The following is a 25653-nucleotide window of genomic DNA, read 5'->3' on the forward strand; positions in this document are numbered from 1 at the left end:
TACTGGAAAGCTATCTACCTTGACCTAATGAGGTCATGGATCCTGGAGGAGAATCTAAAACTGGCTCTTTACTAATCAAACACATTCCCTCTACATTATGAATATCATTATGCCCACAAATAAGTTTTGCTCTCATACCTCAATCAAACTTCTCTTCGCAATCAACAGACTACTGTAGAAACCACAGTCAACTAAACACAGAATTGTAGCATTTATAGAAAGCACAACTGATCAATGCAGAGTTATAGAGCTTGCTAAAAGCACAACCAATCAAATCAGAGTTGTGGAGCCCAGTTGTAGAGGAAACATGCACAATACATTCCCTGAACCTAGGCGCAGGAATAATTACAGAAGAGGCCAAAAGACTTTAAGAGTCAGAGGAACAGGAAATTATCTGTAGATTATGTTTCTTATCAGTATCAGAGAAGTTACACTCAGGAAATTTGAACAATGTGATTGCCTAAACATAGTCTGAATTACGGTATGACTATACACTCAACCTAAATGCTCCTTGACCAAAGAATGGATAAGGAAAATGTGGTACATTTACACAATGGAGTACTACACAGCAGAAAAAAATAACGACAGCTTGAATTTTGCAGGAAAATGGGTGGAACTAAAACATTATTTTGAGTGAGGTAACCAAGACACAGAAAGACAATTATCACACTCATAGGTGGTTTTTTAAACATAAAGCAAAGAAATACAGCCTACAAACCACAATCCCAGAGAGCTTAGACAACAGTGCAGACACTAAGAGAGACTTACATAGATCTAATCTACATGGGAAGTAGAAAGTAGAAAAAGACAAGATCTCCTGAGTAAATTGGGAGCATGAGGACCTTGGGGGAGTGTTGAAGGGGGAGGAGAGGCAGGGAGGGGAGCAGAAAAAATTTAGAGCTCAATAAAATGTATTTATAAAAAAATAAAGAAAGGGAAAGGCGAAAGCTTCAACCCTAGGTAAAAAACTAGAGGAAATTAACAAATTCTATGAGCAGTAGAAAAGAGTTTTCCTTACATATGAATTTGTAAGACAATACCAAATAGCGAGCCCTGAAAAAACATATAGACACAAGTAACATTACACAGAGGGAACAGGTAGTATTTCTCTAGACAGGAATTCATATGTATATTTTTAAATATTCATATATATGTAATACAAACTAATCCAAAAGAGGTCATAAACTTAAAAAAGAACAAAAGAAAACAAGGGGAAAGAAACATAGGAAAGTTGGAGGGAGTAAAAGGGAAATTATGTAAATTCGGTCTCAAAAATAATTAAAAATTCATGCAGACGGCTCTCCTGTAACCTTTATTCAAGGTTCTTAAGTTAGAAAATCACACAGAATCAACAGAGCAATGTCACAACCAAGCTAATGACTGTAATACAGTATGCCCATCTTGCTCAGATTTCTTAATTCTGCTTGTCTTTCTGTATGTTTATTCATTTAGGTCTATACAATGCTATCTTGTGTGTACACAGCTGTATCTACCAGTACAACGGCTCTTCCCCATGTAGAAATGAAGCTTTATAGTGTAGTCATGTAACCTTCTGAGACTGGATCTTCATTGCAGACTACTTTCTGTGGAATCCCTGACATTGTTTCATTTGTAATAACAATTTGTTCTTTGTTTTGTCTGTGTATCATTCCATAACCCCAGGGAGACTTCAGCTCTACGATTTATGATTAAATCACTACAAACATTCATGTACAAGTTTTTGTTTGTAAAGTGTCGTTGCTTTTTCTCGCTTAAATATCCAGGTATGAAATTATTGAGTCCTTTGAGTTCTTAGGTTGTATGTATTTTTCTCTCTTATGTGTGAACGTGTGTAGTATGTTTTCATTTGTGTGTGCACAGTTGTGCGTATAAGTGTATGTCAGTGAATGTGGCAGCCTGAAATAGACACTGGTTGTCTTGTTAGATCACTCCTCACATTATTTACTAAGACAAGTTCTCTTGTTGATAGTGCTGGGATTACAAATGTTAGTCATTTCTGCCTGGCTTCACCAGACTGAGATCTGGAGTTGTAATCCCTGTTCTCATGCTTGAGGGGCCAGAGATTTTGCCACTGAGGCACTGACTCAAGGCTATACTTGGCTTTTAGAGGTACTCCTAATGGTTTTCCACAGAGGTTCTAGTGTTTCACATCCCCAGCTGTAGTATGTGAGTGATTAGCACTCAGCTTCCTCGATAACTTTAAGTTCAGCTGTTCCGATAGATGCATAATAGCACTAATTATAATCTGAATTTGAATTTCTTATGATATTGAACATCTTTCCATGGTTCTATTTGCCATCTGTGTATTGTCTTCTGTCTGAGTTTTAGCATGTTTTCTTGGCACTAAGATTAACTGTTTAATCTGATACTTCTATTATTGATGCTTGCCGTGGATGATTATGTGGGTTACAAATGCTTTCACCAGATGCAAGTGTGGCTTTTACCACTGTTCAGAGAAAATCTTGTCAAGTTTTTCCTTTTTAATTGAAATTGTGAAGACCAGTTTCTGTTTTTCTTTTGTTGTGCTTGAGACATGGGTCCAGGCTGGCCTTGAACAAAATTCTGACTCATACTCCTGAGAACTGGAATTACATCCAATTGCTAGCATGCCTGATAAGGGCAATCTATTCACAATAAATAAATCATTGGAAATTAGCAGTTGTTGTGATTTCAAGCGAGACGGGTACAAGTTTTCAAAATGATTCAGCTTTAAATGTATTTAAGAAAACTTGAAATTTGCTCATAGTGAATACAGGGCCTTTATTGAGAGCTGGGGCACCATCATTCATCTACTCTCTCTCTCTCTCTCTCTCTCTCTCTCTCTCTCTCTCTCTCTCTGTGTGTGTGTGTGTGTGTGTATGTGTTTATGTTATTGTACAACTGCGTGTGAGTGAGTGTGGAGGGTATTATACCTGGATATTGTCTCTCCGGAATTGACCGCCATGCTTTTTGAGACAGGCTCTCTCACTGGAACCTGCAGCTCACTTGACTGTCTAGCAAGTGAACCCCAATCCCCAGCAATCTGCCTGTCTTCTCTTTCCCAGCCATGATATTGCAACTTTGCTCCATAACACCTGACTTTTTAATGGGTATTGGGGGTGGCCCCCGCCCTTCTCATGTGATTAACACTTCACCAGTTCAGCAATATCCCTAGCACGGTATATCATATTATTACTAACTGACCCTGGGGAGTAAGCCCATCTAAGAACACCATTGCAGGATTGCCCCTTATATTGTCATCACCTAAGAGAGAATGAAGTCTTCCAGCAGAGAGAGTGCTTGGATTTCACTAATACAGTCATGAAAGTCAACATTAAAGTGTTCCCAGGTAGGACAAAGCAGTTCATGAAGATGCATGGATGAGCAGTTAGGATTCCACTACTTCCGCGGTGTCACCATGTCAGGTGTCAGAGATACAGCACTAATAATTAGGCACATGAATTTGAACTTTTTGGTCAGATCTGAATTTCAGTGTTTTTAGCATAGTTTTATAGATAGTGATAACTCTGAATCAGGAAGGAGTACTTTGAAGAGAAATTCGGTATATGATGGAAAATGTTAGGTAATTTCCATCTTCCCAAAGTCTTAATATTAAAAATACCCCTTTAACACCTTTAAAATTTAATGTAATCCCTTATATACTCATTTAATTTTGTGTCTTTAAAACATAAAATACATAAAATGAACTATTTATAATTGCTACAATACTTAAAACACATTATTAATGATAAGTGGAAAGTGAAGTTAAACATTAAAAGTATTGTGCCATTTTCTCTCTCAACATGTACATCATATCTATTATGTGAACAATTACATTAGTTTGGCAAATCAAGTTCTTTCAGGAAATTAATATGGCCTTCCTAAATAAAATTGTTTAAGCAAAATAATACATGAAGGAGTTTACTTGGAATATATAAAGTGATGTGAGAATCTAAGCATAGATATCAATTCAGCTTTTATATTACTGGGGAAGTTAGAAAAGGCTGTATATTTTACATTTTATAATGTTTTTCAGTTTTGGTGATGGCTTTTTATTACTTACTCTTACTGTGTTGCTTAATCTAGGTTTCCTTTTCTGATAACCAGGTCCTCGTGATCCTGATGACTATTTTCTAGAAGGAGACTATAATGACATTGATATTTTTAAAGAAAGTCTTTTAAAATTTTTGCTTACTTTATTATAGTAAAATCATAAATAAAAATATTATACTATACCAGGTAAATAGTTGTTTGAGTGTCTATGTCAAGCTAGCTGTATGAAGCATCATATCTGTGAAGATATAGCATAACTGTATTTCTCTCTATACATTCCAAGAAAGGTTAACAAACATTCTCACATTTGACATGTTTTCTCATAGCAATTGATTGTACATTCTAACACTGCTAACTACTTTTGGTTGCATTAAATGACAATTACTTCACTCCTTTGAGATAAGAGAACAGTATGATATGATTCAGAAATTGTTTCAATAAGTACAATTGTTAATTTAGTTTTCAATGGTTCTAGGACTTCAGTACATAACTCAGGTTTTTTTTTTACAAGTGAAAAACCCATTACGTAAAAGCATGCATATCAATACGTATTTTTGAACATATATTAGTATATGTAAAACAGACTTTACATTCTATTTTAAATTTAGTTAGTCATTGTTTATGCATGCATGATATGTATACATCCCATGGTTCCAGGGTGGAAGTCAGAGAAAAATTTTACAGAGCCAACATCTCCTTCTACTTTTTGTGGGTCATCAAGCTTAGATCACTAGTTGTATAAGCCTTTACCAGCTGAACTCTGTCTTTGGCCTTTTTTCCAATGTCTTAAATTCATAACAGAATCTGAGAGGATTTCAATTCTATTTTTTAAACAAGGAAATGATCAGGCAGTGGTGGGGTACACCTTTAATCTGAGCTCTTTGGAGGTACAGGCAGGAGGATCTCTGTGACTTAGAGGCCAGCCTGGTATTCAGAATAAGTTTCAGAACATCAAAAGCAACACAGAGAAACACTTGCAAAAAACAAACACACAAACAAACAAATAAATAAAACAAAGAAGTGAACACACTCAACAATAAACATACATTTGACTGATATACGTATCTACTTAACAAGAGAAAAGAAAGAAATCAAATGTCTAGGTGACATTTACCTGATAAGTGCATTGATTATGAAAGACACTTTGTGAATTTTAAAGCTGTTAATCTGGAACTGTTTAACTCCCAAGAGCTGTGGGAAAACCTAAGCCATACAAGTAAACATAGTGAATCATTCCTTTCCCTTCTATTCCTCATGCTGTTTAGGTGCAAGTAATGCATATTTAAAATTCCATCATACTAGATATTTTGGCTCAATCTTTTATTTTATTATTGTGGGTGTGTATGAATATATATGAGCATGTATATAGTTTTGTATACACACGTCTCAGTCCAGACGTCCACCTTAAGTGTACACCTCATGTTTTATTGGTACAGGACCCCTCACTTGCCCATAGCTCACCAATAAGAGTAGTTCTGGCCATATATTCACCTCTCTCTGTTTTACATCACTGGAGAAAACATCACCACATCTGACTACTTTATCTGGGTTCTGTTTGTCACAGTGAAGTCCTCACACTTGCTTGACAGATACTTTACTAGCTAAACTATCTCCCTACATCCTCAGCTCCCTTTTGTTCACTTTTAATCTCAGTATTTAAAGAGACCTAGGCAGGAGGTTTCAAGATTCAGGGAATTCTGGGAAATATAGCAAGACCCTGACAAATTGGTAGAGTTGACAATTGGTAGAGTGAATTTATGATTCAGTCTGGAGTACCACAAAGATAGATAAATAAATATGTAATTAATATTAAATTGTTCATCTGTGAGCATGCCTTACTTCAGGAAGAAGTCTTTTTAGGCAGCTTACAGTTTTTATAATATATTTAATTAAAGAATCCATTTTCTGCTAACAAATTATCTTTTGAGGGTATCATACAATCAGCTGATTGTGACAGAGCCCCTTTTTTGTGTGTACATACTGCCCAGAAGCAGTGACTGAATAATAAACCCTAGAATTCAGTGGCCCGACTGTCACTCCGGTTTCCACTCCGTTTTCCACCGAATTCCACATTTTTTTTCACATACTTCAGAGACCGAAGAGTATGCAGTAGCTGAGAAGTTCAGCCATTGAGGGTTAATTTGGAGTCAGGCATGTTCAATATGAAAGCTCACCTTTCCTCCTAAAAGGAGATTAAAGAAACTTAAGCAAATACATTCTCTAAGAAAGGCTAGAGTATTGATTTCAATATTCCAGGGGAAAGAAAATAATAGATTAGTCTATCAATGCTAGACTAAAACTGATAGTGTACATACAATCCTTTTATGACTACTGGCGATGGCTCACAAATCTGACTCTTTCTTTTTTTTCTAGCCAAAGTCAAGACAGAAATATGATCAGTTAAAATTTTATCTTTCCCATATATAGCTTTTGCTGGCACATGGCCCTGAAAGAAATGTGTCCCTTGAGTCCATAGATAAAGAGGTCACAATATGATGTACTGCCTTCAGACACTACATCTTAGGAAGTCTAACAGAGGCTTCCCTGTGTGGACTTGTAACAGTTCTCGCCTTCAAACCAAGGGCAAAATGCCAACCCTCAGTTCAGGTGACAAACCTCGAGGACAGAAACAGCCATGTAAAAATGCGGCTCTCTGGGGCCTTGACATGACTTGTCAGCTGCAATTTGGAATCCTCGTCAGCATAGACAAACTGCACATAGAGAAAGGATTCTCTATAACTGGATATGGTGATTTAATTCTTTGTATTACTTTAACATCATTAGACAGATGCCAAAGCAAAAGCCAGGTATGAAAATATTGTATTATCTGATTACTACCAGACACGGTATGTCCAGGTGGCATAGAGTCTGTAGAAGGGTCATGCTGACTTTCTTAAACTGCATTGTGAAGACTTTGATCCTGAAATATTATACCTACCATGTATTGTTATTATTATTTGTTGTTGTTGTCATTTTTCTAACTAATTTTCTTAGGAATTAAAATTAATCACCTGATTGTCGTTTTCAGAAAAAAATGTCTAACAACTACTTCTCCATAACACCTGATTTTTGGCATTATGGTTTTATGGGTAAACTTTTGGAGTTTCTCCTAAAAGCCGAGAGAGTCTACATGGTAAAGTTCATGCAGGGGAGCTGGTTGGTTTCTGGTGTCGAATGGCGGAATGGCACTGAAACCTTAGTCTACTCTGGCCTGTGACTCACTGGAGTTGAGCACTGTCCAGCGACCTCTCACCCTCATAATACACTTGAACTCCTGTCAATCTCTTTACATTCTCCTATCCCGCATCCCCTTGTTTGTTTGTTTGTTTGTTTTGGAAAAACTACATGGTTTGTTCATACTTGGGGTGATCTCCGGAATGGTCTGCTGCCACACCTGAACATATGTCCACAAGCTGCAGCACAATGGACTCGATGGCCTGCATGGTTGTACACAGACGTTTCAGTGTGACCTGGGATTATGTGGAACACATCAGTGATTGCAGATGTCTGTGCTGAGAGCACAGATAGCTTAGCTTCCTGGGTATTAGTTTCCTTGTCTGTAAAATGGAGCTGACATTCCGTTCAATGTCATAATGACTTTCATCAGTAGCTACAGCAACGCTGCCTATAAAAGTCTAATACCCGCCAGTGAAAACACCATATATCTAGCTTCCTCTTAGCCAAGTCTTATTTTCTGAGAATGAAATGTGAACTTTCAAACTACTTTTCCTTCCAATCAGGAGACTGTAAGTGAATATTGCATTTTGACTGACTGGTATTATGTTTAAGTTGTTTAATTTAATTACAGGTCTATCGATAGACTATATGGAGAATAAGCTTTATTGGATCAGTTCCGGAAATAGAACCATAAACCGATGCAACCTGGATGGTGGTAATTTAGAAGTAATAGAGTCAATGAAAGAAGAATTAAAAAAAGCTACAGCCTTAACCATCATGGGTAAGTGCAGTGATTCTGTGATGAGGCTGAATCTTATTGATTAGAAGTTGATTGATTATGACCTATTAAAAGCCTAGCAAAGTTACTGCTTCATTAGTAACAAAGACACATTCAAGATGAACATCTTTGTGAATTTTTTTCTTACTTCTAAACTTTAGAAAACACCCTTTACAATTATCCAGATTAGACACTTAGCACTGGTGCTAAAATGAACTTCACTTAGTTATCAGTTTTCAGCTCTGCCTGGATTGTGCTTCTGTTTGATTCTTTGCTGGGCTCTATTGCAGCTCCAAAGTAAATGGTTTGCATGTTTTCCAGTGCAGTCGCATCTAGCTCATCTGTTTTTGCAGCATGGAAATGAAAACCACGTCATCATCATCTGACCAATGACTAAAATCACTCTCTCTACCCAGAACTCTTGTGCCTTTTGGGCAGATTCTGATGACCAACTCTCATTTTTATCCATTTTGTTCAGTGTTATGGAGGATTTAGAAACTCAGTAGAATGCATATTTTCTATAAAAACAAATAGTCAATACAGCTGTACTGCTGTTATAAGCTGGGTTTTGAATTTTTAGTTTTTTTTTTAAAGATAACTTATGTAATCTGCAATCTATAAGAGGTGGTTCTCATACAGAACTGTCATTTGGGGAGGGTTTTTTGTTGTGTGTATGGTCCCATGTGATCAAGTTACAAGACTGAATGCCCTGTGTGGCTTATCAATTGCTGTATTATGTGACAAGAAATGAGAAATAAGATCCATGTTTATAGTTCCAAACATCAGGATATGTCAAAGAGCATAACAAAATCTTACATTATTTTAAAAAGTTCAACTTGAATATGTTTTTTAATATTTATATAATTAACAAATTGGATCCTGAATTTATAGAACTTCTTCTTTCCATAGTATTTTATCACATTCATTTGTTCATAAATGTATTATAAGGATATTTTGCTGTTGTTTTTGTTTGCTTTGTTTTGGTAATGACTATGTGCACATTAGCAAATGATAGCATACCATTTCACGAGGAAGAAATACTTTAAAATATTTTTTCTAGGCAAATCACCTTTATTTCCAATCATGAATGCTGCACAAATAAAAGTCAGATATAATAGCATGTGTTTTTCCTCAAAAATAGAAGGCTGAGGAATGCTGAATTCCAGGCTAGCCTGGGCTATATTGTAAGTTGGAGACCACCATGTACCACCTACCTAGTGAGTTTGAGACCAGGTTGTGTTATAATGAGAAGGTCTCTCCCATAAAAAAAAAGAGTTAATGAAAATGAATAAATTTTGCATTTAAAAATTACTTAAGACAGAATGGTGTCCCACTTTCTTGTGAAGAGGGCAAAAAAGAGATTGTTCTCACTTGTCATCGAATGCTACAGTGATACATATATAATATGCATATATTATAAAACCCCGGGAATGTAAGCAAATATCCATTATAAAGTGCTGATTTCTGCATAAGTGTCAAACTCAGTTCTTGGTACATTTTAGTTTTGTATGCTTGACTTTTGAGCAGGACCCTTACAGGTATCCAGGCAGAGAAGTGAACCCTCGAAGAGACGAGAATACAAACCCTGTCAGATAAACTTCATGCAACCTAGAGCAGAGTTTGGGGAGTCTAATGTCAGGAAATTCATCATTTGCATCTTTAAAACACAGCACAATTTGGGAAAAGGTTTCTAAACAACAATTCAATTCTAGGTGCACAATAAAGGTTAAGGTGTGACTATATAGAAACTCTTTTACAAAATACATGTGACCATGAGGGTCTGTTCTGTAGCTAAAAGACCTAGAATCTAGTTTTCTCTGATGGCCTAGAGGTCAGCAAGCTACAAAGTACTTGTGACACCTCCCCTAATGTTTGGGGAAGAAAGAGTCTGGGATAACCATTTTAGGGAATTTGGGCAAAATCTGCCGTGATAACCCAATGGCAAAGGTCTGTTTCTGCAGATAGCACGAAGGTCAGCAGATCCTTAACAGAATCCATTCCTAGCCTGCAGGACAGGAAAACAGGTATTTTATTTCCTCCATTGAGAAGAGACCCCTGTGTGTTAAACATTCGTAGTTAACCTAATAATCTGTAGGTGCAAGAACTTTTGTGTCCCCAACAAGCTTCCTGAGCCACTAGTGTAATATTACCTACCTCCTTGGTTTCAGTGTCTTTCTTCTGACGTTGTTTCTGATCTCTATTTTACTTTTTTCTTTATTGGCAATTTTTTTCTCAATAATTTCTTCAACTTGAGAGTTTTCAAAAATAGATTTATACTTACAAGTAAAGAACCTTCTTTTGAAAAATTACTATTTTTTTATTTCCTGGCATTTGGGGATTTCCTGTACCATTTATACATGCTATTAGTCATGTTTAATGTTCTAGTGACAATATGACTAATATAAACAACTTAAAGGAATAAGGTTACATTTGGCTTCAATGGTTCTCTTTATGGGGACTAGTTAGCTACATTGAATCTGGACTTGTGCTGGGGTTGGTCACCTCGTGGTACAGAGGAGCACTATCATCAGGTACAGACACGGCTGAGAAGCAGCCCCAGTGACTAGCCTGCATGAATTAGGAGGACAGTCTGCTATCTCTTGCTAATTTATTCATATTGTGATTCTATCAGTGAATGAATCTGTTCATTATGCAGGATTCCCAAGATCTATTTCTCTCTGAAAAAGCCAGGACAGAAATACCCAGGACCTGTGTTGAACTCATCTCCTAGGCTCTTCTTAATTCATCCAGGTCTCTAAGAATACTATGTCACCTAGCTCAGTGTTGGCACTGTTCTCCTTGTCTACACACAGGCATGTAATAAACATACGTATATATCCTAACATACACACAGGCATATTCAACTCACATATATTTAACTCACATATAACACACATGATTGAGACCCAGGTTGTTAAGAAAACTAAGTTACACATTTTAGGGTTAATGTTATTTTCTCCTTGTGCTTTTACACCTACACACACACACTATATACTCGTATATATATGAGGCTTATTTTAAGGTTGAAAGTTTTTGTTGATTTGGTTTTGTGAGACAAGGCTTTAGCCAGAATTGGCCTTCAACTCACTATGGTTTTGAAGACTTTGGGTCCTCGTTCCCCCTGCATCTATGCTCCACATGCTAGCATGGCAGGTGTGATGCCCACCTGCCTTCTACAAGATGGACCTGTGAGGTTATTTACATGACTGGGCATTGCAAAGCAGCAGCATGCTCCTTATGGGCGCTTTTGCATATGTTAAACATCAAGTAAAAGCAAATATGAAAATATGACAGTGACACAATAATCATTCGCATTGTGCTCTAATCTTAATACCTGCATAACTTATAATATCAAATTAACCAAGAAAATGTAGGAAAACAAAAAAATGAGAAATGTTTTAAAAGTCATGACAATTCAAGAAAATTGTCTTTTTACACCCTCAATATGTGTCTTCATAATCCTGTAAAAACCATGACATTTAGATAAATGAAAGTCTTTAGCAGCTTCTGCTTCCTCTGCTAATACTTCTGAAGCTGTTCTTAATAGGAAACAATTGTTATATTTACGAACTTGATATTGTAGATGAAGTCTCAAAAAGGGAGAAAGTTAAAAAAGTTCTCTATTTTGGCAAAAGTGAGGATTAGTAGTTTGTTAGTGAACAAAAGTTCACTGACAGCATGGAAGAAAATGTCCGGATGATCACAAGCCTTGATTATGTCAGATCCACTCAGAAGAGGAGTTGACAAAAACTGAAATCCTTTAGCAAAGGGATTTCTGTGTGTCTACGCTCCTCCCTACCACCAAAGCTTGATCAAAATCAGTGGAACAGCGGCCATTAAAATCTCTGAGCACAGTGCACTAACTGGTTACAACAGCTCATGCTTTAAAACGTAAAGAACATAATTAACAGAAGTGCGGTGGGAATGTCTGGTTTCCCAGCAAGCTCCCGTCTTAACGTTCTGGGCAGGCTTCCCCTGCTTCCTCAGAGTCTGCACTCTTTCAGTTTGCGGGAAAGCAGAACAAAGGCATGGACGGCTGCCTGCTGAGGACGAAGGCTGTAGCAATAAGAAAGAAAACAAACAATTGAAGCAGAGGCCTGACTGTGGTCCAGGGGATTATATTACTTAGGACTTTTAAACGGAAATTTCCTCACACTGATACTTAAATTACACATCCCGAGAACAAAGAAATTGTCTTGCTGCCAAGCAATACATATGTACAAACTCACACTGCCTCCCCAGACTGACTATAGAAGTAACAGGCAGTAAATAACTAAAGTTTGCATTTAACTTAAATGTAAGAGTGGTTCTCCTCAAACTGAGATTAAAAATGTCTTCACACATTTCTCATCGATTTTTAATTTTCAAAACTTGTAAACTCTAACTACTGGGAGTCTCAAATGTACTTAGAGTACGGTACACAAATAATGTCGAGAGAGGTCGGAAATGTTGGATATCTGGTACTGTCCAGATCAAAACAAAGTCATATCTGATGGGTCTGAAAACCAAGGTGACAGATATCAGGATTTACACAAAGCTAGAGTTTAGAACTCGAGTGAGGCCTCAAATGCTAAAGTGCTTGTCACATATAAGCATAAGGACCAAATAAAAGTCCTCAATACTCAAGTGATACGCTAGGCACAGTGCCTGCCGTATACTTGTAGGTGCAGAGCTGGGGGGGACCCAAATGATGTCTGGCGTGTGAGTCCAGCCAACCTAGTCTGTTTGGTGGGTCCTAGGTCAGTGAAAGACCTTATCTCAGAAAACATGGTGAACAACTCTGGAGGAACCATAATTAAGGTTGACCTCTGGGCTCCATGCATACACACATAAGCAAACACACACATACACACACACACACACACACACACACTGAATACTGCTTAATTTCTTTCTCTGAGTGTGGCACTCCTTCTGAATAAACAGAATGGGGCTGAAGTACTGGTTCGTGACTCTCAGACTAGGCTAAACTGTATGAGGCTTCCTGCTTGTCCTATCTCTTGGATCCATTCCTATGGCAATGCCAGACCACCTTCATGAGATTATCTAACCAGCCCTGTGGAGAAGAGTACACAAACAAAAACAGATGTTCACCTAAAGGGATGTCTGCAGTCCGTCTTGAAATCAGGAGCTCTAGACTGGTCAGAAACTCTGTCGATGACAGTACAAACTGATGGTCTTAAAGAAACCTCAGATGGAATCTGCAAAGCAGAAATTCAAGTAGCTGCTTCCAAATCCTTGCCCCAGGAGATCATGTGAGATAAGCAGCTTTTATTGTGTTAAGTTGTTAATCTTTTGGGAAGTAGATACACAGCGACTGATTAACCAATTTGTACCTTATTCTGTCCAGAACATTCATTCCTTTGTGAACAGATTCAAATGCCTAATGAAATCAGACAGGGAATCAGTCAGTCAGAATAATAAAATCAAATATTTCCTCCATTATAGTAAGCCAAAACTTACTCTAAGCTCCAGTATCTGGAACTGCATGGCAGAGAACAACTATCCTGTGTATGATAGTACACTTCTCAGCTCTAATTATGTTTATCATAAGAAATATTAATCTTTGTACTAGACATTTCAATTTTCAAGATGAATAGTACAGACATTTATTTAAGATCTCACACCTTTAAAATATTACCAGAGATCATTCTTGCTTAAGATAATATTAGCCAGATATTTATGTTGTGAGAGTTGACAAATGACATGAAATACACAACACGGGTAGTTGATTGTACCTAGATTAAACATTACATTTTGCATGAGGTATCTGCTGATGGAGAGATCTTCTGCCTGTTGTTGAGATAAACTCTTACAGGCGAATATAACTGACAGATTCAGAGCTCCTACCCCTAGCAGCTATGATTACTGAGAGTCGTTCAATGTTTCTTTTACTCATTCAGCAGCTCTGTCTCACTGCCTACTCTATATACCAATCACTGTTGTATATGGAGAGAGGAACACTGACGTCATAAAGCTTGCCCAGTAACAAAGAAGGTAGATAATAAAGAAGATCAATAACTAGTAAATGATGTAATGATTAGGAGTTGGTGAGTGTGTGGGGAACAGGGCAAGGAAATGATGAGTTCGTGGCAAAGATGATAATGGCAGGGGCATTGAGGAAAACCATGAAGAGGTATTGCAGGAAGGATAACAAGTACCATTTGAACTAACCAGACTGCTTAAGCCATTTTACAGTTTTATGTTGCAAAGCTTCATTGTGACTTTAAATAATCCTCTTTCTAGATGATTGTGTTAGCTTTCTGTATATTCCCTGAGTTCTACCCCTGAAACACAGGCTTGTTGATGCTTCCTCTGGTCTCCAGTGAGCAGGGACTTCACCTGCTCAGATGTGATTCACATTTGAAAGAAATGGTTAACATCTTTGAAGCTCTGTGGAGCTAATGACTGAATTTCAAATTCCCACTAATTTCTAAAGGCAGTTTTGTCAACTTTCTATTCTTAACTACCAGAAATAGCAAATACAAGATTGCTGCTTTAAAAAATTACCACTAGAAGCTGCAAATAATATAAGTGGCCATTTTTTTATTTTGCTTTAATTGCCAGTTTTAGATGCAGTTTTCTGTTATATGTACACTTGAGGTTGATATTAAATAGTGATATGCTAAGCATGATTTAATAATAACTTATGCAGAGAAAGAATGTACAGCCAGCGATCAGTATCAATTTATTGGTTACCAGCTTTTGCAGTCAGTTGTGTGGCCCTAGTTCTTGTTTGATTTCATCATCAGACACATCTGACATGCTGCTTTCTTATCATGGTTGAAGAAGTTAATGACCTAAACTCATTGATCAGTTGCTACTCAGTGCTAAGTCCCTTTGTGAGAAAGATGAGGCGTAGATTCAAACTTTGACCTTTATCAGGGTGTATGAGTTGATTCATGATTCTATTTAACATACTCTTCCTTTCCCCTATTCAAGTAAGTAGTTTGTGAGTAAAATCCCTATATTGTATTTATACTAAAGAAAAAATAAAAAATCTTTTTGTAAAATTAAGAAAAATATATCAGTGAAACAAACATACTGACAGAAACAGACTTTTGATATTTGCAGAAAATTAAATTGTAAATCTTAAAACAACGTCATGGGTGCTACTGTGAATTTTATACTCAGGATTGAACAGGGAAGAGCAATGATAAAGGGATCATACATCTCCACAAAACTCAAGCAGAGTTTTGGCTCTTACACAAATTCAAAAAAGAGCATGAGTTTACATCAGACATCACTGATATATGGGTTTAAGGATCAGCAAACTATTTAATCACTAGGGATCATGATTTAGTCCATTATAAAATGTCAGGTAGTAATTTGTCAAGTTTTGTTAGGTTAAGAGTTTTGAATCTACTGTAATAAATGGGTTATGAATTTGAATTTGACTTGTGTGCCTTATTACCATAGCTTTTGATCTAATTATGTATTTTATATAATACTCTATTGCAAATAACATGAATTCTTTGCAATTTCTCTCTTTTTTTTTTTTGCAAATATATACACACAGAAGCATGCCTCAATCTCCAGAGTTATTCAAGACTCAAGTTGTCAAGGAAGATAAGAGCACACAGTCACAGTTTATATAGTATTGCGTTATATATATTGTGTATGTGTATGTGATAGTACATATTGTGTATGTGTGTCTGTGTGTGTGTATGTGTGTGTAGTGTGGGAGAATTACAGACTAGAAGAATTTTGAAGACATAATTTCTTCTCATATTTATAGAGGGTAAAAAGCTAAGATCTGAGTTCAAATTTTAGAGAAGGCCTTCTCTTTTGCTACCGAAGACTTTATTATAAAGTGTTATTGTTCCTGTGCCTGCAAGCTGGGAGGCATGTTGCCATGGGCTGGATGCAGTAGCAAGAGAACACCTTTTGGAGCGGGATTTCTCCTGACACTGTTTACCTGTGTTCTGGGAATCAACCTCAGGTTGCCATGTTTGTAGGGCAAGGGCCTTATCCCTGATCCATCTTGCTTGTCTGATCCATACCTATCTTTTTCTAATTATAAATGGCAAGAGATCAAACAGCTATATTCATTATGTGATAAAATCACAGAAATAGGATTAAACCAAAAGGTCTGGACAGATGGATCAGCTATCAAGAATCCTCTACCAGACGATCTTGTTGGATTCCCAACACCCACTTGGAGACTTACAACCATTTGTAACTAGTTCCAGGGGATCTTATATTTTATTCTGTCCTTCACAGGCATCAAGAACAGTACATATTCATACTTTCAGGCAAAACAATCATACACATAAAATTCAAATAAGTAAAGTTTTAAGAAACTCAAACACACACACACACACACACATATATATATTCAAACTCTAATTTTAAGTTTTTTACTATTTTCTGACAGTAATCCAATGCCTTCATATTCTATAACATCCCCTGTTCTGTGGACTATGAACCACAACCCACAGAATTCTAGGGATTTGGTAAAGTACTTAGGAAAACTACAGAAGTTTTGTTGGTGGCTTTGTTCTGAGAAGTGGGACTTAAATCAGCATTCAAAAGTATGTTTGATTTTAAATTTTACCTTTTAAATCATGAAAAAGCACTACCTTGTCTTGGGAAATAGTGAGAGTGTCGATGATGACTTAGTCAGGGTTAAGTATTTTGAGCAAAAGGATAGATCATGGTCTTAAAATATATATCTGGAACAGGAGACATTGGTAATACAAGAATTAAGTATGCAAATCACTGTGCAAAAATGCAAGTGCAGGTTTGGGGTTGTTTAGCTTCATTCGTGTTGCTATGATAAAAAATACCCTAAAAAGGCAATATAGAGAAGGCATTACTGAAGATCAGAATTCCAGATTTTAGCCTAGCATTGTGTAGAAATCAGGGCAGTAACTTTAAATAGCTATTGCTCTGGCTAGTTTTATGTCATCCAAAGTGACATCATATGAGAAAAGGGAAACTCATTTGAGCAAATACCTCCATCAGATCAGCCTGTAGGCAAATCTGTGGGAAGAGCGGATGAATAGATGGCATATGGAAAACCATATTCAGAGTATGCTGTAGAGTTTTTTTCCATCTAAAACAAAACAAGAAATCAAACTTGCAAAAGAAGAAAAGAAGGAGGAAGAGGTGGAGGAGGGAGAGACGAAGGAGAAGAAGAAGAAGAAGAAGAAGAAGAAGAAGAAGAAGAAGAAGAAGAAGAAGAAGAAGAAGAAGAAGAAGAAGAAGAAGAAGAAGAAGGATTAGCTCATTGGGGGCACTGGAACCCGTGACACAGGGTCTCAGGAAAAGGTGGATAAGGAATTGGCGAATGACAGACACAAGACTCGAAGGAATTGCATCTGAATGTGTCTTTATTAGGCCTGAGTCTCATCCTTTATACAGAAGATTGCTTAACAGCATGTATTCAGTTTTTATTCATGTGGTACCGATTATTCTTAGAATCATTATATCAGATACATGAGAATAGATTTTCATCAGGCAGATGTCCCCAGTGTGAATCTGCAGTTGGTCATGCTAGACATGGCTTGGTATTAGTTTTGATATAAATCTTTATCTAGACAATGAGTTCATGGCATTTGGGCTAATGGCAAGCAGTTGTGGTTAACAGTCACACAGTCTAATCTAAAGTCTTTTTATATTTCTGCAATCTATGTAGAAGAACTTCTTTCCTTCTCCTTCTCCATATTTTTAACTTTTTTCAAACCTTCCCAAAAACAAATCTCAAGAAGCTACAGTTATTTATCTCTCTCTTCTATCCTTATCTCATTTTTTTGCTGAATCTGTGTGTGTGTGTGTGTGTGTGTATGCGTGTGTGTGTTGTGTGTTTCTCTCTGTAGCCCTCTCTGTTATAAAACATGCTCCGTAGGGCATATTTGCCTCAAATCCAGAGATCTGCCTGTCTCTGCCTTCACCCTCTGAGAAATGCTATTAAAGGTTTTGGGTATTACTACCCAGCCGAATACATCTTATTTTAAATGTATTATAATCACACGTTGTATTTTCAGTGATTTTTTTGTTTTTAAATCCTCATTGATGCTATGCTGAAGAATACTTGGGGCAATGTCACTTAGCTCAAGGAGCTCCAAATACATCTACTTACATTTTCTAAGCTATCGGTCTTCTAATTGCCATAACACTATTCATTAAAGTAACAGTAATATATGACGTATAACCAGGCAATTTGCCCGGCACTAAGTACAGTGCACAGTTGTCTTCTCTAAGTATTCAACCAGCATTAATAAGAAGTAATAGCCCATCAAAATTTACATTAAAAGTCTATGAGAAATCTCTAAAGGACTATATGTGATATTTTTCTAGCAATTTTAGTCACCTTAGAACGCTCTGTTCTGACACGTTGCTCTTCTTAATGCTAATTGTCTAGCAAGCTGGATAAATACAAGCTGCAGGCTACATCCTGGTACTTTTTTGTTATCAAATGATAATTAGTGACCAGAGAATATTGTCATTAACATAAATAATCCATCATTTCAGCTTTGCCGTTCCTGAAGCTTTAAGTTGTAATTTCCCCATGTGGACTGTTGGATGGTAACTATCAGGAATCATTTTCATAATGAAGATTTATATTGCTCAAAGTTTAGACTACTAAAAACACACATGGAAAAGGTCTATTTTTGAAATAGGGAAACCGTTATTATAAATTATGTTATGTCTCCACTTTAATTTAAAAGGAATTGGTAAAATATTTAGAATGGAAAACATCAGAATCTTATGTATTCACAACAGATTTTGGGGTAAGACTCTTCTTTTAAACTCATGGGAGCCTCCAAAACCCCATATCTGAAACCATTGGTAATAAAATGTCCTATAAATACACTGTGATTTTTTTCCTATGCCTACATATTTAGAATAAAGTTTAATTTTGTAATTACAAAGAGAATAACAATAGTTAATAGTAAAATACAGTAATTTAAATTCTCTCCATTGCTGCAAATAAGGTCTGTCTTTCTCCAAATGTTTTACTGTTCTCTCCTCACCCTTCTTTAGATGGTTTGAGATGCTACACAGCCTGCAGGATAAAATAAAATGAGGTGAACAGTTTATTAGACACTCTACCTGATACGTTTGTAGTCTGAGTATGCTAGCAAACCACATTAATTTACTTTTCTTCAGAAGTTCTAGAGTAGATTTCTGCTGCATAACTCTCATTATATATTATATTTCCTCATTTAGTGGAGAACTTGCACTTTATTTGTTAGAAGCAGTTTGATGACTTCTTGGCATATTCAAATTACTGGTGCCATTAGTCTGTGCTTTGAGGTCATTATTAAGTGAAATAAGCGTGCTTGGACTTAAGCTCGACAGTCAATCTGATTCTCAAAAGGGCTGCTAAGTGCCTAATGGGAAAGTAGCATATAAAGTGTGGAGACACTGGATCAAGGAAGAGCTTGTGTCCTGACTGGAGCAATCAACTGCTAAGATTATGAGCATTCAGAATAACACACTCTTTACAAGTCAGAAAGAATTTATTTATCGATTTTTCCATTTAGTATTCTTAGAGTGCAGCTGACAAACCACAGAAAAGAATACTACTATAACATAATTATAACCCCTTTTCAATCAGGACTGAGAATGAATTTTGAAAATTTAAAGTCTTAGATCAGACACCTGCTTGTATACCATAGGTGCTAACTCATCTTGGAAAGAAACCAGGATGTACAAATTACACCACAATTTCCGAGTAATATTCTTTCAAACTAAAGATAAATAGCAAGTGTTGATCTTTTCCTCTTTACTTGGTTTAGATGACATGGATCACATAATTTTCGTGTCTGTTCATGCATTTTAGATGTCTTTGAAAAGGACTCTGTAATTTAACATTGGGATGCTTCAACTAAATTCACTTTCTATTTTCCTAAATGATATCAACACAATATAGTATATTATTAGAATGTTAGAGCTGGTAGGATAATCCAATGGTTAAAGTATGTGCACAGAAGCTAATGACCAGTTGACTCTCTTCCATACAAAGGTACAAGGAGAGAACCAAGCACGAACAATTATCTGATCTCCACACACATAACACAGTGCTCAAAAACACAATATATACCATCAGTTATAATAAAAATATAAATTAAAAATGTAAAGTTAAACATTATACAGTTTAAATTGTCTCTATAATTTCAACTTTATTTAACATTGTTTCATGTTAAAATATACCCCTCTAGTAGCATCCTAAGTAATGGAGAAAAAAGAGGCAATAAATACTTTAAACTTTCAAAGAACTGTGTATTTACATTTTTAGGACATAATTTTCTATGCAGTTTTCAATGCAAATATTATTAAATATGAACAAGATTCAAGGACCAATGTGAGACTATTCCTTTTGAATTGATTTGTAAAGATGCTACATTTGGGAGAAAGTTGTGAGTGTGTTTTCTACATGTAGATAATCCATAATTAATTTAATGAAGAGAGTATAGTTAAGGCTATGATAAGACAATAGTACTTGTGTTAGGCTAGCGTTGTAATTTAGAAAAATAAATGTTGTTAAAGTATGGATTTTCCTCATCATCTCCAGGATTGCCTTTAGTAGGGATTATTGGAGACCATCTATAGTAGAATATTTCTTATGTTTCCATTTGTTAAAAATAGAACATATAGGAGCTTCATAGTGGGCTGGGGAGATAGTCCAGCCTTAAAAGCTTGAAATTAAGATATGAAAATGAAGTTGACCTCTGAAGCTCACATAAAAAGCATGGGTGTCATGCATCATGGGACACACCTGTAATCCTGGCATTGGAGATGTGAAGACAGCCATGGAGCACTAGGCTAATGAGAGACTGTCTTAAAGGATACGAGGTGGATTGTTTGAGATGCATGCACGTGCACACACACACACACAAAACCTACAAGTGCACTCACACACAACACACAAACAAAAAAAGTTGCATAGTCACAGAAACTAATCATAAAAATTTGAATTGAATTTCCATTTTCCTTAATTCCTTAATCAGTCACGTGATCAGCCCCTTGAAATATTTTCTTCCTTTTGCAAAAAGCTGTATATCTAAGTCATTTTCATGCAAAATAGTTCTTTATACTTTATAGATTTCCCCCTCATTTGTATGTGTCAGATGTCTGATACGAGAATTCTATTCAAAGTTGGGCTCTCTTCGTGTATATGATGGTTAATGCTGACTGTCGACTTGATTGCATTGTGGTATGCCAATGGGCATAGTAAAACACATGGCTGCTTGTGTCTTTGAGGGGTTTCCCAGAGATAATTGATTTGTGATGTAGCAACTAAGGAAGAAGAAGGGTAGAACCAGGATGGAGCCAACTGAAAGACAAATCCTGCCGCCACAGGCTCTTTTTCCTCTGTTCCCCCCATTTTCATTGTTCTAACACAAGCTCCCTGTGAGGTGGTTATTTTCATCTCCAGTCCACAACAATGACACATGTGGCCATGGATTACGATTTCCCCGATTTTGATTTCTCTCAGAAGTAAACAAGTAACTCAATAAAATATCAAAAGTCCCACCAAGAAGTGACACCTATAATACCAATACTGGAGAGGCTGAGATGGGAGATATATTGGAAAGCTGAGGGCAATTTAGGCCACATAGTGACATCCAGAACAGTGTGGGCTGCTGGGAGAAATCTTTAAATAAGATAAAATATTATTTAAAATCCCAAATAAAATCATTTTACTTATTATTCTGATGCAGTTGTTATTCCAGACCAATATTCTGATTTTTTTTCCCAATACACCGAGTCCATATGTGGATTTCCAGGTAGCAGAGTGGGGCTCTGGATGCATGAATCCTGACGCTTGCTGAGACTTCCTATACAAGGAAAAAGTGAAGTTTTGCTCATTTTTAAAAATTATTTGTACACTCACATTCATAGCAGAATAAAGTACAAAATAAAGCACGATGGAGTGCTATTCGCCCTATAAGAAGACAGCTATTTTCCGATTCAAGAACACAGGGCAGCAAGCTGTAATTCCATCCAATTCAATTTGAAGGTACTGAGTTGTAATAACACAGTATTTTAATGCCTGGTTATTTAAATGGACATCATTTTTTCCTGAAATATGCTTTAATGTGGGGATTTTAAATGGATTCATTTTCAAGTGAATAAATATATCATATTAAATAATTCGGAAAAGACAGAGACATGGCAAATGGGTGCACCAAAGATCATTTATTTATGACAATATTCATATTTTAACCTTTTTCTAAGTAATATATTGATATTTACACCCTCATATATATTTCTAGTCAGTAAATTTTACAATATTAATTATTTGGCAATGTCAAGAGCTAGATACTAGCTATAATGACATTCATATTTTAGTAATGACAGAGCATTAAATTATCGAAGATAGAACAGCCATTTAATGTAATTTTTAAAATATTGAAACCTTATAATATAAAGCATGCTCAAACTGGCTGAAATGATAGCTTCTTATTCTCATTTGGTATTTAAAAATGTTCAAGAATTACATACACTGTAAAGAAAATTTAGAGTAATTGAATCCAAGCAGAGTTATATGACTAATGTTAGTATACAAAATTGTAAGGAAAAAAATAAGATGAAAAACATGCTAGTATTTAAAGACATGTCTTTTAGAATAAGAGAGGCAGGAACATCATTAGTGTTAGGCCATCCTTAACCGTGCACACTACCGATTTTAGGGCAGCCTGACCTACATCAACCAATGTCTCTAAATAAATCAATAATTAGATCAGAATTGTTAGTTGGCCATTTATACCTTTGTGGAAAGGTTCAAATGTGAGACATTTAAAAATAAATTTACAAAGTGATTTCACTTTTTATTTATTTTTATTATAAGCATTGCTTTTAGGTTCATAAATAGTTGTATAACATTATTTCAATGTTTATGTAATAATCCCCTGTGTGCTAGTATTTTATATAATTGCTTGTATCTACCCATTTTTTATTTCCTTTTGGGTGGGCTAAAGGGAACTGTGGTTCTTATTGAGTTCAATAGTAATTTTCACAGCTTCCTGGCAGGATTTGTTATAGCCAGCCATTTTTGGCTTATGAGTTGATAAGCTTTGTGTCAGTCCCCCTTACTCATTAGTCACCAGATTCTGCCAGTGGATGAGGTGGTCCTCTGTATCTGCCTATTTGATAGGTATGCAGTGGCACCAGCTTCCTTGCTTTCATTCCAAATGGCATTCATCAGCCCCTTCCTCATCATAATTGCTTAATCACAAGACTTTTGTCTCATTTTGCAGAGCATCCCATCCCTGGCACCCACACTCTCCCTCTCCCACTAAAAAAATAGATAAAGAAAAAAGAAAAAAATTCCTAAAACTCAGAACTAAATGTTAATCCCAAAGATGGAATGATCCAAATCATCATGACTAAATTAACTAAAGCAAGTTTTATTTATTTATTTATTTGTTTATTTATTTATTTATTTTTAATTCATGTACCTGGGCTGCTTCTTCCTAAGGGAGCATTCAAAAGAGGTCAACATTGGAGGCGAAGAAAACAAGGTTTTTATAAAAAAATTCATGGAAAGGGTTTCCCAAATGGGGCATTTGACTGGTAAATTAGGTGGAGTTATAAGAATGGAACATAGCATAACAAGTCAGGCCTAAGGACCCTCTGAAACAAAGAGGCTACTATAACAGCAGGTAATCATAACACCATAGCCATAACAACCCTTTGAAAAAAGGTCGGGTAGCAAAAGGTTATAAATAATATTTTAAAACAGAGACTTGATTGCCATTCTGGCAACAGGCAGTACAGAACCATTTGTAGATAGAAAAGGTTACAACTAGGGCATAGACCAACTCTTCAGAAACAGGTTTAATCATAAACAGGAATAAACCCAATTTTTTAAAATTATAAGATGGCTTTTATGCCTAAGATGGAGGCAGGCTGGATCTTCACAAAAACAAAACAAACAAACAAACAAAAGACTTATATGTTTCCCAATTCTCTGGGCATTATTATGTAAGAAATTTGCTTGTTACAAATGCAATGTTTTCTTATGGATGTCTCCAATAATGAGGAAAAATCTGCATGGAAATGCATAGAGCACATGCCCGCTATGCATGAAACCTTGATTGCAGTCCTCAATGCTGCAAAAATGAAAATAAATAAAATATGACTACAAAAGAAAACTAATTTCAAAAAAAATATTCATGAGCAGAAATTACAGAAATGGGAGAAAAAGCTTTCTTGTACCTTCTTAGGTTCAGTGCCCAGTGGCCTGTGAATTAAAGCAGTGGAAGAGAGGTGAACAGAAGAAAAGACAATTGAAAAACACATTATACCCATGGGATTCACAGAAAAGAAAGGAAGCTCAGTGAGGTGGTTAGAATTGGACTTATACAACATTTTAACAAAGGAGCAGAGTCTGGATTTCAAAAGACTTAAATAATGAGGAAATGACTTGGAAATATGTGGGAGTAACTAAGGGATTTAGGGAAAGCTTGCTTGTGTGCGCACATTTTCAGCACCGGCTCCTGGGTATAAGTCATTCTCTTCACTGTGTGTGGGAGAGAGGGATATTTCACAAGGGAAATTTATAACATTTCTGCAAGGGGAACTTTTCTGTTTAGAAGCAGCAGTTGTGAGGGTAGAGAACTCTATATATCTATCTGTTGATCTTCAGCCACCAAAACAGGGATTTTTTGGTATGGTGGGCTTACAGCAAGCTCACCACTGCACAGATGTTTGAATGAACCTAAATAAATGATGAATATGATAAGCTGACTTCCAGAACACGGTGCCCCATGAGTCCTGCAGCTGTGGAGCTTGGGTGACTTCCCCTGGGATCATATGGCTGACTGTAGTCTTAAACTCATCACCAGCTGTGCGGTGCCAGGAAAAGTGCCTGCCTTCCTGTGACCTCCTGGGAGCAGCTTAGCATCCAAAATATTTAGGGCAGAGACTGCTGAATGTAGATCAGTCTGCACCATCCTAAAGCTGGAAAACAGTTTATGTCGGGCACCTTCATTTTCTTACTTCAAAGTGACTTTCTACAGTGGCATGTTCTCATTCTTCCAAATTTATACTAACTGGGAAGACTAAAGCTCCTTCCATATGTAGCCACAAGGGAAGGGGGTAAAAGAAATGTAGTGCACGCCTATCCATGGTTCCCTTTGTCTTTTTTTTTTTTTTCTTTTGTTTGCTTTGTATTTGAGACAAGGCTAGGACTGAAGTCACCATCCTCTTACCTCACCTCCACTCCAGCCTGGAATGCCACCTTTACAGGTATGCAAAACCATGTCAAGACTGATTATGTAAGGGAATCAGAACAGTACAGTAACATACGTTTTAGATTATATTTTGTTGCCTCGTTTCATTCAATATACCTAACAGTTATTGTCCATGCCAATTGAGTGGCTTATAAATAATCTCTGTATTAACCTATGATGCAGGGACACTGATACCAAAAGCAGAAAACCCTGGAGATCTCTGGGAGAGTCATTTCCGCAGGAAGCATCACTCTAGTTTGCAAGGCCCCAAGGAGGATTCTGTCATGACTTTTGGCATCCACGAACCCACTCCGATTCTGGCATTGATAGACTCAGTGCAGGAAAAGAGAAAAGAGAACGACATGCAATTTTTGTCACAAAGAATCTTTTATTTTAAGCAAAGAGATAGACTAAAACAGTGCTATATTAATATGAATGCTGTCATAGAATTAATCTCACAGAAGACCAGTTGACTTG

The 25653-nt window shown here is 36.5% G+C and overlaps 1 protein-coding gene across 7 annotated transcripts in view; it reads left to right on the forward strand.

The window, feature by feature from the left end:
• Lrp1b (LDL receptor related protein 1B) overlaps positions 1-25653 on the forward strand; it is a 1777797-nt gene that overhangs the window by 1212254 nt on the left and 539890 nt on the right. For all 7 annotated transcript variants that reach the window (XR_009056008.1, XM_057755646.1, XM_057755649.1 and 4 more), the window contains exon 32: positions 7841-7990. Coding sequence is in view for 6 of the 7 variants with exons in the window: in XM_057755646.1 (XP_057611629.1) it covers positions 7841-7990 (150 nt within the window). In the remaining variant the exon portion in view is untranslated. The remainder of the gene's footprint in view (positions 1-7840; positions 7991-25653) is intronic.

Source organism: Chionomys nivalis, chromosome 22 (genome assembly GCF_950005125.1).
Source record: "Chionomys nivalis chromosome 22, mChiNiv1.1, whole genome shotgun sequence".
Taxonomy (NCBI): domain Eukaryota; kingdom Metazoa; phylum Chordata; class Mammalia; order Rodentia; family Cricetidae; genus Chionomys; species Chionomys nivalis.